Here is a 19988-nt window from a genome sequence, read left to right as displayed (position 1 = left end):
TTTTACCCACCTTTTACAGAGACTCAGAGATTAAAATGACTTGATCAAAACACAACAGTCAGTCACTGGGTAGAGCTGGGAAGCCAGGTCTATCATTTATCAAAGTTATTGCTCTTCATTATACCATGCGGCCTCTCCAGGAAACCTGTGTCCTTCTACTAAAATGTTGGAAGTCTCTTCACTAAAAGTTGGATAGTCTGCCTAAAGAAGGGTGACCCTTGCTGTTCCAATGCTGACCTCTCTTTTCTTCTCTCCAATGCCCAGTGGACTGCATGGACCCCACATGCTCAGGCCGGGGTGTCTGCGTGAGAGGCGAGTGCCATTGCTCCGTCGGATGGGGAGGCACCAACTGTGAGACACCCAGGGCCACCTGCTTGGACCAGTGCTCGGGCCACGGAACCTTTCTCCCAGACACGGGGCTTTGCAGCTGTGACCCAAGCTGGACTGGACACGATTGCTCTATCGGTAAATGTGGGAAGAAGAATAGTACAGCATGGATGAAGGGGGGAGGTTTTCATTTGTAATGTGTTAACCATTCATCCCTGATCAGTGATGTGACCCTGTTCTCAGTTGTAGGACTGGGTTACCCATGTCTCTGAATGCATTTCTTCTTTCTTGAAACACTTAGCCTTCAGCACCTCTCCTCTTACGTGGGCAGAGGATTCAAAAATTACATCCTCAAATCATTCCTTTCATAGTGGTGACCTGGAGACATTGCTGCTTAACAGTGCTAATTGTAATTATAGGTATGTTCACCCAGAACTCTTCTTTCACACTAAGATGATGATCCCTAGAAGCAAGGTCCTAGCAACAGTGTTCCTAGGTGAGGTCTGCAGGGGATGGGGCTGTAAAGGCTGCATGCCCCAGCCATCTAACCCTTTGATTTCACCCATCTCCTCAGAATGAAGTCTAAACTTAGTGTAGCATTTAGAGTTCTCGGTGATCTGGCCCTCATCTGCCTCTTTGGCCAGATCCTCTATTAGACTGTAAGCTCCATGAGGGTAGCAAATACATCTTATTCATCTCTGCATCCTCAGGACACAGCATAGGCCTGACCTCTGATGAATGAATTAACGGATACATGATTCAGTGTGTTCTTGAGTATTGTATTTCATTCACCATGGGATTGAAACATCTAAAGTTCAAAGGACAATTATGTTGGCACTCTTCTGTTTATAAGCACTTTCTGGTTTATAGACCCTCGCAAGGTAAGGATTGCTAAAGATAATTCAAAAATGGTTGCAGCAGTACATCAACAGGGAACTCCCAGAAATATAACAAATTCAGAAGAGGACATGGAACAAGGGACATCATTGCTGATGTCAGATGGATCTTGGCTGAAACAGAGAGTACCAGAAAGATATTTACCTATGTTATATTGACTGTGCAAAGGCATTCGACTGTGTGGATCATAACAAATTATGGATAACATTGCAAAGAATGGGAATTCCAGAACACTTAGTTGTACTCTTGTGAAACCTGTGCATAGACCAAGAGGCAGTTGTTTGAGCAGAAGAAGGGGATACTGCGTGATTTACAATCAGGAAATGTGTGCATCAGGGTTATATCCTTTCACCATGCTTATTCAATCTGTATGCTGAGCAAATAATCCGAGAAGCTGAACTATATGAAGAAGAGCACAGCATCAGGATTGGAAGAAGACTCATTAACAACCTGTGATATGCAGACGATATGACCTTGCTTGCTGAAAGTAAAGAGGACTTGAAGCACGCACTGATGAAGACCAAAGACTACAGCCTTCAGTATGGATTATGCCTCAGCATAAACAAAACAAAAATCCTCACAACTGGACCAGTAAGCAACATCATGATTAAAACAAACCAAACCTGTTGCCATTGAGTCAGTTCTGACTCATAGCCACCCTATATAGGACAGAGTAAAACTGCCCCATAGGGTTTCCAAGGAGTAGCTGGTGGATTTGAACTGCTTACCTTTTGGTTAGTAGCTGAGCTCTTAACCACTGCACCACTAGGACTCCTAACATCATGATAAACAGAGAAAATATTGAAGTTGTCAAGGATTTCATTTTACATGGATCCACAGTCAATACCCATGAAAGCAGCAATCAGGAAATCAAATAATGTATTGCACTGGCCAAATCTGCTTTAAAAAGACTTCTTTAAAGTGTTAAAAAGCAAAGATGTCACTTTGAGGACAAAGGTGCTCCTGACCCTAGCCATGGTATTTTCAATCACCTCATATGCACGTGAAAGCTGTACAATGAATAAAGAAGACCAAAGAAGAATCGATGCCTTTGAATTATTGTATTAGTGAAGAATATCAACTGTACCATGAACTGCCAGAAGAACGAACAGATATGTCTTGGAAGAAGTACAGCCAGAAAGTTCCTTAGAACTGAGGATGGCAAGACTTCATCTCACATACTTTGGACATGTTATCAGGAGGGACCAGTCCCTGGAGAAGGACATCATGCTTTGTAGAGGATCAATGGAAAAGAGGAAGACCTTCAATGAGATGATTAACATAGTGGCTCCAATAATGGGGTCAAACACAGCAGCAATTGTGAGGATGGCGCAGAACTGGGCAGTGTGTCTTTCTGTTGTGCATAGGGCTGCTATGAATCGGAACTGACTCAATGACACCTACCGGCAACAAGGTGAGGATTGCATAAGAACATATGTGAAGCACCTAGCACAGTATTGACATATGGTAGGTCATACTCACAAAGATATCATCCCTGTTTTACCAGTTTATTTAATATTTTAATCAATTAATACTTATTCAGCACCTACAGTATACTGGGTGCTCTTCTAATCATAGAGGATAAAGAGAGAAACAAGAAAGTCCATACCTTCATAGAGCTTCCACTCTTGGGAAGTAAAGGGGAAGAGAAGACAACAAACAAATGACGATAAACCAGTAAAGAAACTCAGATTCAGAAGACGTTTAAGTACTGTTGCCCAAGGACACACAGCTAAAAAGTGATGGCATCTCCAACTACATTTTTTACTTCAAATCTCTTTCCTAACGATTCCATACTGTTTGAAAAAGTGAAGCTCACGTTAGTTCATTGTGTTGTGTATTAACAGTTCTAATTGTAGTCAGGAAAGATGGTTGAGTCCTTTAGCAAAAGTGAGGTCCATGTAGCATTTGTGCCTTTCAAATACTTTGAATTACCTTTCCCCCATTGAATGGAGAATTGATGTTCAATGCACAGCCTCAAATGGACTTTTATCCTTGTTTGCAAAGCTCATGTAAAGACATGACTGCAAGCACAGATGTACAGGGTCTCAGAAATAATTCTTTTTATATAGCTCTGTTTATGGCAATATAATAAATGGCCCTCTTAAAGCTGTGCTGTCTTGTATTGTTCATTATATGGCCACAAAGCTAATTTATGATAGGTATATAACTGTTCCTTGCATTGTTAATCCCTGATGAAACTCTACAGCATCTAAGGAAGGCAGGTATAACTTTGAGAGAGATTATTAAGTATTCTTTAGTTGACCTGTAAAAGGAGACAGTAGACCCATTAGAAAGGACTTTGGATAGAATTGTGAGATCTAGCCCTTCTCAATTCTGTGTACACCATTCCTCATAACTAGTATCAGAAGATCATGGCCTAATGTGTGAATGCAAGTTAGCACCATGTACTGAAATGAGCTCCTGAGTCAGATAGACCTGGGTTCAAATCTTTGCCCTGCAAAGTTCCTTCACCTCCCTCAGCTATAAAACTGGGGCTAATAATAGCACTTACCTTATAGGGTTTTTGTATTAGTAAGGAGCTGTGGTGGCACAACAGTTAAGTGCTTAGCTGCCAACTGAAAGGTTGATGGTTCAAACCAACCCAGCAGCTCCATGGGAGAAAGACCTGCTGATCTGCTTTTGTAAAGATTATAGCCAAGAAAATCCCATGAGACAGTTCCGCTCTGCCACATGGGGTCGCTGTGAGTTGAAATCAACTTGACAGCACCCAACAACAACAATTTAAGATAATGCAGAAGAGCACTTAACATGCTACTTGGCTTATGACGAAGGCTCAGTAAATGTTAACTGTTGTTATGATTATGATTAAAACACCCATTGGTGAGAGCCTCTGATATTAACAAAGACTTTATTGTCTCTCCTTGCAGTGGTAATGATAATTTGTATTTATCAAGTGCCTCATAGCATACAAAGATATTTTACACAGACACACACAGAGAGACAGACACCACAACATCAGCCATGTCAGGGAAGGATGACAGGGATGATAGTATCATATGATAGCTCACCATGAGGCTCAGGGAGTTGCAGTGACTTGCCTAAGGCACAACAGTAAGTGATGAAGCTGGAAGTCAAACCCCAGCCTAGGACTCCAGGTCTAACCTGCTTCCATCATTCTGTGTTTCCTTCCCAGAGTCCACTGTTTCTCCCCCAGCTGTCACATCCCCTCTGGAAGCCATTTTTAAGGATAACGAAAGCAGCTCAGGTGCTCTCTCTCCACATCCCCTACTATATAGGCAGTTCATGCCTGGGTTCAATCCTGGTTCCACCACGTGCTGTGAGACCTTGGCAAAGTGCTTACCTTTTCTTAACTTCAGTTTCTTTATGTGAGAATTGGAGATAAGAATAATATGTACCTCTAAGGACTATGTGATCATTAGATTATATGATTTATGTACATAATTAGAACAGTGCCTGTCATAGAGTAAGCACTTTATGTATTTCTCCCACCTCCCTTCCAAGGGCACTTCTTCTGAATGAAAGTTGGTTTAGACCTATTGAGTTTTTGTGGTGAAGCTAACAAGAGATGCCTTGTTGACTGAATGTCACTATAGCTGAGAGACTGTCTTGATGTTCGGGAAGTTAGCTACAGGATAGTAGAACAGGCAGTGGATTTTATTTAGGAATACCTGCCCCGGCCAGTTGAATGGCTTCAACAATTTGCTTAACCTCTCTAAACCTCATTTTTGTCTTGGGTAAAATTGCTTTACGGGATTGTCGTGAGGGTTAAATGAGAAAATCCAGGTAAAGTGGTAACACAGTATCCGGCACACTCAGACACTCAACAAGTGGTAGCTCTGTTATCATTTTTTTGTTGTTTGCTGCCTGGCACAGCAGAGCTGGCACAAACTCTGCTCAGAGCCTTACCATCGGGCACTGCGGGCCAGCAGACACAGCCTAAGTGATCCTTGCACCATCAGCATTGAGTCTGGTTTGTTGGGTTGGCAGAGATGTGCCGCCGCCATCCACCTCCTCCTGGGAGGTAGGTCTGTCTCTTCACTGAGATGAGTGTCTTGCTGTTTGGGACTGAGAATAGGATTTAATGAAAGCAGCTTTAATCAACATGCCCTGTACTCAGCAACCAGCCCTGTAATAAAATGTGAGCTGAGAAGTTCCCTAGCACTTTGGTTAGTTTTGTGGAAACAGTGAAGTCAGATTTTATATAAGTGTTTACTTAGGTTCCTGGGTTCCCAGCAACTTGACTTCCAGTCTCTTCTCAGAATCTCCTCCTTAAATCCATGTGATCTTCCTTCCTGACAAATCGTACAAGAGAACTGTTTGAACAGATTCCCATGGCTCAAAAGACCCAAGGTTATACACTCCCCCTGCCCCCGCCTCCAAACATACTTCTGTCCTCAACTGTGGGCCCAGTTGGGACTTGACTACCTGACCCATTTGGGATGATGATGGTGGTGGTGGTGGTGATTACTGCTGTTTTACAGATGGAAAAGAGTTGGAGAGGGGAAATGACTTGGCCAAAGTAAATGAACTAATCAGTGGCCAAAACTGAATTAAATCCAGGCCCTTACGTCTTGACAACCATAGGATGAAACATTAACTTAAAAGATACCCATTTCTTTATGCTTACCATGTACCAGGCACTGAACTAAGTGCTTTACAACTACTATCTTAGTTAATGCTCATAACAACCCCATGAAGGAGGTATGACTAGTTCCATTTTCTAGATGAGGAAGCTAAAGCTTAGAAAGGTTAAATAACTTGCCAGCATCTCCCGTTAATAGTGCTGGAGCCCAGATTCAAACCAGATCCGGCCCAAGGTTGCTCTTAAGCACTATGGCATACTGTGCAATGTATTCTAAGTGTGTTTCTCTCTAGCCAAGCTATGAATCCCATGAGGTCAGGGTCTATCTTTATATCCTTAGCATAGAGTCAAACATACATTAGGTCCTCAGTGATTGTTGAATGAATAACTTAACATGTGGATGGTCGAAGTGATAAAAAGAAAGTCAAAGGGAGAAGTGACTACAGCTGAAGACTTTGCTCAGGAAGACCTTAGCACATTGTGAGATAGTCTCAGGACGCCCACCCCCACCCCACCCGACACACACACATATGCACATGCTCTACAGGGCTAAAATCGAACTCCTTGGGCTCCTTCTCTGTCCCTTTCCAGACCTAGCTCATGTTAGTATCATGTGCAGTGCCAGCCAGCCAGAACTCCTCCTGGACAAGGGCTGGCATCATTTCACCTCCTCCAAGCCATCATTCCCAGGAAGCAGCCCCTGCTGGGCTGGATGCCTCATCAGCTTTTGCATAAAGTGGGTACGCTCACCAGCACTGCTAAGCAGAGTGACTCTCCCTTCATCCCCCCGAGTGCTTTATTTGGCTTTTCATCCTCTTGGCTCAGAGTTACCTTAGGAAAAAGGAAGGAATTGGAACTCTTTGAGATGGCCTTTAGAACTGAAATAGTCTACCTTTCTTTCAGAGCCTAATGACTTCTAAAGAAGATTTCAGGCTCTGTGGCATTTTCCAGGGCACCATTTCAAATGTGATCCTTTCACCTCATCCTTCGTCCCATGTCTGGCTCTCCCTTGGGTCTTCCTTCCTCCCCACTCCCCACCTCTGCAGCCTTCTGTCCTCTGGCCCCATAAATTCGTTCCTCATTTCCACTGCTCTTTGAGTTCTCTCCAATCTTGTCTCCCGTAAATAACTTTTATTTGAGAGGGCTCTCTCACTACATTTTATTCCTTTGGGTTGCTGGCTCACAGAAGCAGTACGTGACAGAGATTCTGCCTGTAAAATGCTCGTGCTGGTGGTTTATGATTCTTATCATTTCACTGCAATTGAGTTTCACGGAATAACAGGTGGAGATGTTTTAGAGATTCAGTGGCATGGGTTTGGTGGTAGTATATGCAGTCTTTAAGAATTGCATGGATTTGGAGTAGAACCAAGCTAGATTTTCAAGACTCAGCTTATCCATAAAGTGTGGCTAATGATACTTACCTTGCAGGGTTGTTTTTCAAAATAGCTTAAATATATATTGATATATTTATAAATATAATATATACGATGTCTAGCATAGTATCTGGCATTTGGTAAGGCTCAGTAAGTAAAGTATTAGTATATATCTTCAGAATCCATGATTAGATCTAAATTAGCCAAATAGCCCTTAGACTATAGCACATTTAAGTTTGTGGGCAGTTTATGTAATGAAGGTTTGTAGCCGGAAGACCTGGATTTGAGTTTATATGCCTCGAGTGATTTGGTTTCGCTCTCAGAGGCGTAATTTCCTTGTACTTCCTGAGCCTCTCAGAAGTACAAAGATATGAAAGAGCATTGTTTCTTTGCAAAGGCGTACTTCAGGCTGACTAGAGACTAGGAGCCATGGGGGTGAGTGGCAGGAAGTGAGGCCATAAAGGTAGGCAGGGTCCAAGTCACTGAGTCCACTGAATGCCTTGGTGAAATCCTTGCATTAAAAAAAAGACAAAAACCTTTACTACACACTGAAGATTTCATTTCAGACCCCACATCAGGGCTTTTCCTTTAGCTATTTTAGCTCATCCTGACCTAGGTTCCATCTTAATTTAAGGGGACCTTTTTTTTTTTTTTTTTTTTCCCAGAATTAGAACTCAAATGCTTTGAGCTTACAATTTCTTATCTTTTACCCTCCGCCCCCCAGAAAAAAACAAAATCACAAACCATAAGTAATGACAGTAGTGACTGAATGGGTAGGGAACTGTAAAGCTCTTTTGTCAAATTAAGTCACAACTGATAGCAAAATGACACCCAGCACTTAAAAAAAACAAAGTAGCAACAGGGTTAAAAAAAGAAAAAGCTCTAAACATAGCAGTTGCATTAGTGCAAAATTCTGAAAATGGTAATTCAGTTTTATTTACGAGGCAAAATATAATTACATTTAAATTTGCGGGAACAGAATTTAATTCTTATTAATGACAGAAAGACTGAGTGAGATGCCTTAATGCCAGGGAAATTGTCTTATGTTCATGGATGGGAGAGAAAATTAGATTCGGCGTTGAGCATTCTCCCCTGTTACAAGTCTCATTTGTGTAGCCGGAATTGTTCCCTCTCTGAGAAGCGTTAGCTTCTTAGCCCAGAAAGCACAGCACCGACATCCAATTAAACATCAAAAAGAAATGATCAGGCTGGACTATTTCTGTATAGGTATGTTATGGTCGGGGAGACTCAAGGTTAGAATTTCACCGGAGGAATAATACCCATTGAGACTTGACATTTCCTGTACCCCTTCCCGACAGCAAGTGACAGCCTAAAATCAAAGTTCAGAATAAGAAATCTCAGGGAGATTGACACTGCTGCAGCGAAAAAAGAGGAGGTGTTGGAGCGAGGCAGGGAGAAGCCCACCGGTCACCTGGGAAGTGGTGTGGGGGTTTAGAGACAAGGCCATGGTCAGTTCCTAACATTTAGTCAAAGTCTGGGATATTGGGCTCAGACAGACATGCTGCTAAATACTCTAGAATTAAAAGTTGATAAACCAGGAGCTGGCAGCTATGTAATTTAGTAGAATTTCCCCTGACAGCCCCGGAACATTTTCTATCAGAATTGGAGCTCTTCAGTATGCAAATATAAGCCCTGCTGAAATTGGGCTTCAGAATCAGATTTCTATTTGGATGCCCAAGCTGATATCGTGTACAAAATCTCCAGTTGTCTCCTTGACCCAAACTGCTGGAATAGTAACTTGTGATTTAAAAGAAATAACTATTCTTTGCATGAAAATTTTGCATCTTATAGACCTCCTTCATATATGTGCTTCATGGTTTATTCAGACAACAAATACATAAGGCTCTGACATTGCAGATGGTAATATTCCCAGGAAACCAGAGTTTGGAGAGTTTGGGTGACTTGCCCAGAGTAACTCTGGGGAAACAAGGATTCAAATCCAGGTTTCTCTGGCTTCAAAGCCCAAGTTTATCCCTGCTCACTCTGCCATGGACCATTACCAAGCTTTATGCTCCAGCAACAGCTGATGCATCAGTTATCAGGTTTGTAGGTACTACTTCACTTGGTAACACTGCCAGGAACCATGAAAACTGAGTCATGATAACGGTGTATCTGGCAAACCTGTAACGGTTCAAGGAAAAGAATCACTTTCAGTTGCTGTGGCATCTTGGAGGAAGTGGGATTTAAGTGGGTGATGAAGGTTGGATTTGAGTAGGCAGAGATAGAAGGAAGAGGAGAGCACCATGTGGCAACCCATTGTGGAAGTGAAAGAATGGCAACATGTACAAAGATGTGACAGACCATAGTACTTTCTAGGAAAGACAAGCACTTTGGAGTGGCTTAGCTTAGGGTACTTACAGCAGTAGTGAAAGGGAGAAGAAGTGAGGGAAGTGAGCAGAGGTCAGTCATGAAAGAGTTTCAGTTTTATCTGTCAGTAAAAGCAACTGAAAGTTTTAAGCAGAAGTATGACCCAGTCTGGTTTGGTTTTAGAGAACTTACTCTAGTATCATACGATTTGAAGTGCCTGGGAAATATCCAGGTGGAGATATCCGAGAGTTAGATAGATCAGCACATAACTGGGTGGACAGATAGACCTTTTATTAAAGGATATCAAGGTTGGAGGTCTTTGAGGAGAGAATTTAACAGCAGTAGTCCCTTCAGTTCACCTAACTGGGCTCTTTTAGTGGGGTTTCTGATGTGTTTCAGCCCTGGCCAAAAATATACAACCCAGTCATGTTCTTCTTTGGCTTCTTTGCTCACCAGCTTTTTGTCCTAGTTTTTTATCCTTCCACAAAATCAGACCTTGTTTGGAGGCCCCCTGCAAGCTAGGTTTGGGTTCCTCTAATCAAGAAGCCAGATACCCTCTAATTAAGATGAACAGCAGTGGCTTACTACTTTCTGTGGTAGTTGCATCGTAAAGTCTTGAAATTTTAGTCCTGAGGGAATAGATGAGAAGACCTGCTCTGCACCAACATACTGGAATCCACTTTTCTGCTTGATGCGAAAGCTTTCCAAGCTCCTTGAGTGAGGTGAAAGGCCATGTGGTTTCCAAGGCTCATTAGCTTTCTGCCATCTAAATCTGTGGAGTAAAACCATAGCTTGGAACAGCTCTGACCCTCGGGTGATAGTGATAGAAGTTGAAAAATGCAGGAGAGTAGCTTGGGTTTGGCCTTAATGTCTAAATGAGACTAATTACGGTAAGGAGGTTGGAGGCTCCTTTCCTATACCTTCTCCCCCTTCTAGCTTCTTCTTGAGTCTCCTGCACTGAGACAAAAAATCTCTATCATGCCCAGTTTACTGAGGGAGGGAGAGTGGGTGCCATATTTGGGGAACACCGATTTATTCAAAATATAGAGAGATGTGGCCTGTGGGAAGGGGGAAAGAAAGTTAACATGTAATCAGCCTACACTGTGCCAGGCATGATGACTGGCTCTGTGCTCATCTATACACATGGATACACTCAGGTTCCTCCATGACAGGAATTTTTTTTTTTTTTAAGTAAAATGTTGATTTATTTTATGACTTTTCAAATTATTAGATTCTTATTAACCAAGGATAATGAAGCAAAACAATGACCAAAAGAACCATCATATGTTGATATCAAAAGTTATGAAAATTCATAGCCATGAAATGGCTGAATAACACTGGCCAAGCATTTAACTAAAATTGCTGTAAAAATTTTTGCTAAATATATAATTTGTGTGGTCTCTCTTAAGATATAACAAAATGAAATACCTCGTATTAACCTTTTTATAGTTGTCTCAGTTATCTAGTGCTGGTACAACAGAAATACCACAAGTGGATGGTTTTAACAAAGAGAAATTTATTTTGTCACAGTTTAGGAGGCTAGAAGTCCAAATTCAGGGCATCACCTCCAGGGGAAGCCTTTTTCTGTCTGTTGGCTCTGGAGGAAGGTCCTTGTCAACAATATTCCCCAGGACCAGGAGTTTTTCCAAGCAGGAACCCCTGGTCCAAGGGATGTGTTCTGCTCCCAGTGCTCCTTTTTTGGTGGTATGAGGTCCCCCTGTCTCTCTGCTCACTTCTCTCTTTTGTAACTCTAAAGAAGTTGGTTTAAGATACAACCTAATCTTGTATTGAGCCCTGCCTCAGTAACATAACTACTGCTAATCCCACCTCATTAACATCATAGAGGTAGAATTTACAACACATCTGAAAATCACATCAGATGACAAATTGGTGGACAGTCACACAATACGGGAAATCATGGACTAGCCAACTTGACACCCATTTTGAGGGGACACAGTTCAATCATAGCAATAGTAAATGAGTATCAAGGTGCTTTTCCAAAAAGGATTTCCCCCTTGATTACCCTTGTATGTCCTAAACATGATTCACAGAGATGCAGATGAATACTTGAATTACCCATCCATGTGGCCTGTCTATATCCCTGGTATCAGCTTCCTTTGCCCTGGGCTCCAGCGTGACCTCTTCTCATACTAGCTGGTCTTCTGGAAAAGGAGGGGAGCAGGCTGAAAGGGTTGAGCAAGATGCTTCAGCATTCAGCACAATCCTCCATCTTACAGAGCTTCATCCTGAGAAGATGGTTCAACAATCCTGAGGCCAGAACCTGCAGGGCACCCCCGGTCTTTCCACACAGGAACACACTCACCAGTTGACTGCGCTGGATGGAACCTTCAGGTGGAGCAATGAAGCTGGAGTGAGGTCAGGGACATGGCTGGATGGTTGACACAGGGCCTGGTTACAACAAATAATTTTATCTTAATACCTGTATCCCCAGCCTCTAGGTGTATCCAGCACACACGTGGTCTGTGCTCAGTACAATTTTAAATCAATTTTAAAATTCTGGTAGATAGCTATCATTGTTGTTTTGTTGTTAGGTGCCGTTGGGTTGGTTCTGAGTCATAGTGACCCTATGCACAACAGAACAAAGCACTCCCCGGTCCTGTACCATCCTCACAATTGTTGCTATGCTTGAGCCCATTGTTACAGCTACTGTGTCAATCAGTCCATCTCTCGTTGAGGGTCTTCCTCTTTTTTGCTGACCCTCTAGTTTACCAAGCATGATGTCCTTCTCCAGGGACTGATCCCTCCTGCTAGCATGTCCAAAGTAAGTGGGACGTAGTCTCGCCATCCTTGCTTCTAAGGAGCACTGGGGCTTCTTAGAAGATTCGTTCATTCTTTTGGCAATTCATGGTATATTCAAATTTCTTTGCCAACACCACAATTCAAAGGCATCAATTCTTCTTTAGTCTTTCTTATTCATTGTCCAGCTTTTACATGCATATGAGGCAATTGAAAACACCATGGCTTGGGTCAGGCGCCTTTGTTCTCAGTGTGACATCTTTGCTTTTCGACACTTTAACATCTTTTGCAGCAGATTTGCCCAATGCAATGTGTCTTTTGATTCCTTGACTGCTATTTCCATGGGTGTTGATTGTGGATCCAAGTAAAATGAAATCCTTGGCAACTTCAATCTTTTCTCCATTTATCATGATCTTGCTTATTGGTCCTGTGGTGAGGATTTTTTTCTTTATGTTCAGGTGTAATCCATACTGCAGGCTGTGGTCTTTGATCTTCACCAGTAAGTGCTTCAAGTCCTCTTCACTTTCAGCAAGGAAGGCTGTGTCTTCTGTATAATGCAAGTTGTTAATGAGTCTTCCTCCTATCCTGATGCCCTATTCTTCTTCATATAGTCCAGCTTCTCTGATTTTTTGCTCAGCATACAGATGGAATAGGTATGGTGAAAGGAGACAACCCTGATGCACACCTTTCCTGACTTTAAACCATGCAGTATTTGCTTGTTCTGTTCGAATGATTGCCCCTCGATCCATGTACAGATTTCCTCATGAGCACAATTAAGTGTTCCAGAATTCCCATTCTCCACAATGTTATCCATAATTTGTTATGATCCACAGAGTCAAATGCCTTAGCATAGTCAATAAAACACAGATAAACATCTTTCTAGTATTCTCTGCTTGCAGCCAGGATCCATCTATCAGCAATGATATCCCTGGCTCCACATCCTCTTCTAAATCCAGCTTAAATTTCCCTGTTGATGCTGCAGCTGCTTTTGAATGAACTTCAACAAAATTTTGCTTGCATGTGATATTAATGATATTTTTCAATAACTTCCACATTCCTCTGGATCACCATTCTTCCAGTCGATTGGCCAGGTAGCTGTCTTCCAATTTCTTGGCATAGCTGAGTGAGCCCTTCCAGCGATGCATTCATTTGTTGAAACATCTCAATTGGTATTCCATCAATTCCTGGAGCCTTGTTTTTCCCCAGTGCCTTCAGTGCAGCTTGGACTTCTTCCTTCAGTGTCATCGGTTCCTGATCATATGTTACCTCCTGAAATGGTTGAATGTCGACCGATTCTTTTTGGTATAGAGACTCTGTGTATTCCTTCCATCTTCTTCTTTTTTTTTTTTTTTTTAATTAATTTTTATTAAGCTTCCTTCCATCTTCTTTTGATGCATCCTGTGTTGTTTAGTATTTTCCCCATAGAATCCTTCACTATTTTAACTCGAGGCTTGAGTTTTTTCTTTAGTTCTTTCAGCTTGAGAAATGCTGAGCATGTGCTTCACTTTGGTTTTCTATCTTCAGGTCCTTGCACATGCCATCATGAAACTTTGTCTTCTCGAGGCACCCTTTGAATTCTTCTGTTCAGCTCTTTTACTGCATCATTTTTTCCTTTTGCTTTAGCTACTCGACACTCAAGTTCAAGTTTCAGAGTCTCTTCTGACATCCATTTAGGTCTTTTTCTCCTGTCTTAGGTATGGTTACTATTCTATAAATAACAAAGGCAAGGCTCAAAGATGTGTAACAATTTGCTTCACACGTCTAGGAAATGGCAGAACAGGCTTTTGGCCCCAGCTTACCTGATTCCAAGTCTTTGCACTGTGCAAAACCATAAAACCTTGAATAGTCACACACAGCACTCTGCTTCATACCACTGGAATATGACAATACATGGATGCAGTCAGATGATATGTTTCCTGTATAAGACACACTAGGGAATGCAGATATTGATCTGGTTGTGGCAGGGTTCTGGAGGCAACACAGGCAGACTAACAACCCAGGTAAAGAAAGATACACGTAAAGCACTTTGAGAAGGCAGAGGAAGGTGAAATTCCTTCCAGCTGGGGCACTTGGAGGGGGCTTCAAAGAGGAGGTGGCATTGGAGCCAGAACTTACAGCATGTCTAGATTTGAACATGTAAAGATCAGGGAGAAGGATAGCCAAAACATAGAAACATCATGTGCAGAAGCACAGAGAGGGACCAAAGAGTGGGATGAGGTCCCTCTTTTAGCCACATGTCTAACCGTCCCATTACTTAACTGTTTTTTAAAAGCAGCTGTCAAGTTCTGGCTCAAGTGCTGACATGTATGTCTTGGTGTGGCATAGGACAAAGCATGTCCTCTCTCTGAGCTGTCTCTCCTTCTATAGAATCTCTGAGGTGTCTTCTCATGCTCTGACCACAAAAACTGATACTTTAGATTTTCCTCCACTTTTTCTACCTTTCCCCTGCATCCCCCTAAATCTAGGCCACTTCTTTCTTAACCTCAGCTCTCTCCTGACTTGCCTTCCTTCTTCATTATCTCCTGTTCCCATGGCCTTTCACCTCTAGCTATCTTTCTTCGTCACTCACAGCTTCCTTGTCTCCATGCCTTCCTTCAGTGCCACTAACCTTGAAAAATCCAGGATCATTCCAACCATTCACCATCTTTGATCTTACAGTGGGCTTCTGAGTACCCCTAAACCAAATTAAGACATCAGGGTCAGAGAGCTTGGGTGACTTGCCCAAAGTCACCATGTGGATTGGGCCACCACAGACTTGTAGTCTTCAGCTTCTCCTGGGCCTTCCCAGCTGCAGTTTTTCTATTTGTACTTTGTGAGTTCTTGATTTCTTTTCTCACTGTGGCTCTTTCAAATGCTCACATCTATGCACCAGCTCTTCCCCTCCTCCCACCCCATCACTCTCAGCAGAGATCTCTGTCTCCTACCTCACTGAGAATACTGAGACCATTGGATAAGCACTTTCCATTATCCAAGCCTATACCCCACATAGCCTGTTCTGCATACGTGTCTCTCTCTGCATGCTCTCCCCAAAGCATAAGGTTCCCACTAAGCCTGTCCCTTCCATTATGCTCCAGATCCAGTCCTCTCCTGTTGAAAGGCACCTCAGTTGAACCATCATCCCCTTCCTCTTTCTAGTATCTTAAATCCTTCATTTCACTGGCTCTTTCCAGCACATAAACATGATACAATTGCCATATAGGGGGTGTCTACTGATAGCACTATTTTTTTTTTTTTTTACTCTGTAAGAAATGTGCATGATAAGAGGCACATTACGTAGCATTCATTTAACCACACATAAATCTAAGATGTTGGTGTCTGTACCCTGTTTTCTGAGCCCTGGTGGTACAGTGGTTAAGAGCTTGGCTGTTAACCAAAAGGTCGGCAGTTCAGATCTACCAGCTACTCCTTGGAAATCTATGGGGCAGTCCTATTCTGTCCTGTAGGGTTACTATGAGTTGAATCGACTTAACAGCAATGGGTTTGGGTTTTTTTGTTTGATTGTCTAATTGTGGGGATGATCTAGTATGTAATTAAAAATCAGAGAGCGCTGTCAGATTACATCTGAGGTTTTGCCTAAACCTGGTCCTATAATTCACAGACCTAAAGCTGTGTTAATCATAGTCACCTTTCATTCTAGCTAGGTGCATTTGAGCAAGTCACTAAATCTCTCCAAGCTCGTTTCTTAACTACAATATGGGAGTGATAATGTCATTGCAGGGCTGTCGTGAGGCTTTAATGAAGTAATATTTGTGTGCCACCATGAGAGGTTCTGGAACATTTTAGGCACTCCATTTTCTCCTTATTTTCACTCAAATGATGAATAGTGTGACTTGGACTTTTAACTGCTCCAGGGGTTCAGAGAAATGTCCCAAGCTGTACAATAACTCAGATGAGCTAATGATGAAACGGAAAATACTAGCAGGAATCATTTTAAATTACTTAATTCTCTATTAAAATTTCTTAAGGTCATCTAAGAACCTCAGGTTCTAAGCAAAATAGAACTATTTTACCTGTTACCCGTGTTTAGTACTAAATACAGGACTTATTAATAAAGACTTCCCAGGAAGTCAAATGGGGCCAAAGCTATATTTCCACATCACTGGAATTTTAAAACAGCTTCACCCAAGTTTGTTCCTTGCTCAGCATGAAGCATGCAGAATCCTTGGGTGGGGTATACTCTACCCCCTACTCATGTCAATTTTGAGCATCTTTCCAGGTAGAAGAAATTTTATGGGAAAATTATGCATAAGTCTCTCCCCCTTTATGGGGAAAGGCACAGCTTTCCCTTCCAGCTATTTTTAATGAACAGGATTGTAAAATAAGTCCAGACAAATTAAAATGCAGTTGTGATAGGTACCAGACTTCATCTGGGTTTGTATGGGGATTAACATTTAATGAGGAGCCTGGGGCAGTTTTTTTTTTTTTTCCTTATATATACATTTTCAGGCACAATTAACCAATAGACAAACTTTTTATCTTCCCCCTGTCCTTTTCAGCCCTTCCTCACATGTTCATCTCCTTCCACATGGCTTAGGTACTATCATGAAGGAAGATGCATCTGAGAGTGTAAGGATTAAGACACTTTAAAATTACAGAGTTCACAGTAAGTGATTGGAGAAGATGAGTTCTTAGGAGCTTAGTCACAAAGGAGGCTGAGCTTTTATGTGTATGTAGTTAACAAAATAAAATTTTGTACAATGTGGCACTGAGATAGAGTTGAGCCAACTGACATAACACCGCTTCCATGAAGTTTTCCTCTATTCATTTGTTTTTTCACCAGATATTTGTCAAAAGCTCTTACGTGGCCATGCCTGGTGCTAGTTGCCATGGGAACCAAAATGAATAAGCATAGGCCCTGCCATCCAGTGAGCTTCCAGTCTAGAGAGAAGATAAATGTGTGCACAGATGAAGCGAGAGAAGGAGTGGTATGGGGAGAGAAAAGTGCTGTGGGATTGGCTTTCCATAGTAGAAGAGCTAATGTGTACTTGGGTCTGACCTGGTTCATCTCCAAGGTCCTATATAGTTCAGTCAAGAACTTTACAAGCTTAGAATGAGAATTTTAGGACAGTTGGAGGTTTTACCTGAGTTCAAGAGACTTCTAACAAGATTTTGATACAGCCTTATTTGATGGTGCCAGGCAAGGTGACCAGAAGAAGTGCTTCATACCCAAGTTTTAAGGCGCCACTGGAAAAGCAAAGAGCCCTAGTGGTGCAATAGTTAAGCAGTTGGCTGCTAACTGAAAGGTCAGCAGTTAAAACCCACCAGCAGTGCCTCAGGATTAAAGATCTGCCGATCTGCTCCTGTAAAGATTACAGCATGGGAAACCTTATGTGGCAGTTCTACTCTGTCCTATAGGGTCAGTATGAGTCAGAATCAACTCAACGGAATATAACCACAATGGAAAAGTAAATATTTTGCTTTTCAGTTAAGATGCATCTCTGCTGGGTGACTTAGAGCTGTACCGTCAATTCCAACTCATAGTGACCCTATAGGACAGAGTAGAACTGCCCCATAGGGTTTCCAAGGCTGTAAATCCTTATGGAAGCAAACTGCTACATCTTTCTCCCTTGGAGCGGCTGGTGGATTCAAACTGCTGACCTTTTGGTTAGCAGCCAAACACTTAACCACTGTGCCACCAGGGCTCCCTAAGGTCCTCATAAATCAACATAGTTTACATAGAGCTTTTCACATACATCGTTTCCTTCAGTCATCGCCATCTCCCTTCCTCCATTTTTGGGTGAAGAATTATGGCTCAGAGAGATTAAGTATTTCTTCCAAGGACCCATAGCTAGGAAATCAGGGAGTCAGAATCTGAACCAAGTCAACGTAGGTCCTTGATATGTACTTCAAAAGGTTTCTCTCAGTCTTCCTAGACATAACCAAACAACTCGCAGGATTGGTTTACTGTTAAAAGGCTTAGGACCATAGTTGGGAGACAACTTAGCCAATTAGCATAACAGTTCATAAAGATAATGTTCTGCATCCTCATTTGGTGAATAACATCTGTGGTGTGAAAAACTTGCAAGTGGCAATCTAAGATACAACTGTTGGTCTCTACTCATAAGGAGCAAAAGAGAATGAAGGAAATCAAAGACTCAAAGAAGAAATAGTCCACAGGACTAATAGCCCCCGTGAACCACAGCTTCTTCTAACCTGAGACCAAAAGAACAAAATGGTGCCTGGGTACCACTGCCAACCATTCTGACCAGAGACACAGTAGAAGGTCCTGGATAGAATGGGAGAAAAATGTAGAACAAAATTAAAATTCCTGAAAAAGGCCAGACCTACTGGACCAATAGAGACTAGAGGAGCCCCTGAAACTACTGCCTTAATAGTGAAACTTGAAACTGAAGCTATTCCTGGAAGTCACCTTTCAGCCAAATAATAGATTAGCTTATGAAATAAACAGTATCACCCATGAGTAATGTGCTCCTTTAAACAATCAACTGTATGAGACCAAAAGGTCAACATTTACCCAAAAGCAAAGATGAGAAGACAAGGAGGGGAAGGGAAGCTAGATCAAAGGAAACAACAAACAAAATGGAAATAATGAGACTGCTACATGTTGTAAAAATTTTAACCAATGTCATGGAACAATTTATATAAAAATTGTTAAATGGGAACCTAATTTGCTATGTGAACTTTCACCTACAAAAAAATTATTTAAAAAAGATTCCTACAGACCACAGCCCTCCAGCATTCACTCAGAAAGCTCTGATTTCGATTACACGAAAGTCGACTCTCATCAAATGCTTGCTTGCGTTGGGTATGTTGCATAAGCCAGAATTTGTGTCTAATCTTGGAAACCCTGGTAGCATAGTGGTTAAGTGCTGCGGCTGCTAATGAAAAGGTTGGCAGTTCAAATCCACCAGGTGTTCCTTGGAAACTCTGTGGGGCAGTTCTACTGTGTCCTATAAGGTCGCTATGAGTTGGAATCGACTCGACAGCAGTGGGTTTTTTTTTTTTTTTTTGGTCTTCTGAAATCAGTCTAGTCTTGCTACTACATCACATTTCCCTTCTTATAAAAATGTGTGTGTGTGTGTGATTTATTAAATCCTGATTATGTGCCCAGCACTCAGCTGGAAACAATACTTTCATTCACCGTAACTCATTTAATTTTATTAATTTAGGTTTATGTCTGTCTGCCGTACTGAGGTCAGGAAAGAACCATGTCTGTCAAAATCAGCATTGGATGCCCAGTGCCCCTATAGGATGAGCATATAGTGAGCACTCAAGAAATTAAACCGATGAGTGTAATTCCTACACCAATCCTTAACAGTAGTTGGGTTTCATCCCAAGTTCACAAAATGAGGAAGCTTGAGACTTAGGTGCTGTGACCCAAATTTCACAAAGGGCCAGTTAATAGAAGGTAAAAGATGTATATGTTGTCAAAGCATATTCTTGAACATTATCCTATATGGTTTTCACAAACCACTCTGGGAAGTTATATCACTGCTTTAATGTCAAAGCAAGTAATTTGAAAGCCGGACTATATGAAGAAGAACGTGTCATTAGGATTGGAGGAGGACTCATTAACACCTGTGATATGCAGATGACAGAACCTTGCTTGCTGAAAGTGAAGAGGACTTGAAGCACTTACTGATGAAGATCAAAGACCACAGCCTTCAGTTGGATTACACCTCTAACAAAGAGAAAACAAAAATTCTCATGACTGGGCCAATAAGCAACATCATGATAAACAGAGAAAAGATTGAAGTTGTCAAGGATTTCATTTTACT

The 19988-nt window shown here is 41.8% G+C and overlaps 1 protein-coding gene across 1 annotated transcript in view; it reads left to right on the top strand.

Moving 5' to 3' along the window:
• Positions 1-19988, top strand: part of TENM4 (teneurin transmembrane protein 4) — a 259651-nt gene that overhangs the window by 102700 nt on the left and 136963 nt on the right. Inside the window, exon 9 of the mRNA XM_064288757.1 lies at positions 265-465. Within this exon, the coding sequence (XP_064144827.1) occupies positions 265-465 (201 nt within the window). The remainder of the gene's footprint in view (positions 1-264; positions 466-19988) is intronic.

Source organism: Loxodonta africana, chromosome 7, assembly GCF_030014295.1.
Source record: "Loxodonta africana isolate mLoxAfr1 chromosome 7, mLoxAfr1.hap2, whole genome shotgun sequence".
Classification (NCBI taxonomy): domain Eukaryota; kingdom Metazoa; phylum Chordata; class Mammalia; order Proboscidea; family Elephantidae; genus Loxodonta; species Loxodonta africana.
Note: the sequence above shows the minus strand (reverse complement) of the source record. Positions and strands in the feature narration are given on the sequence as shown.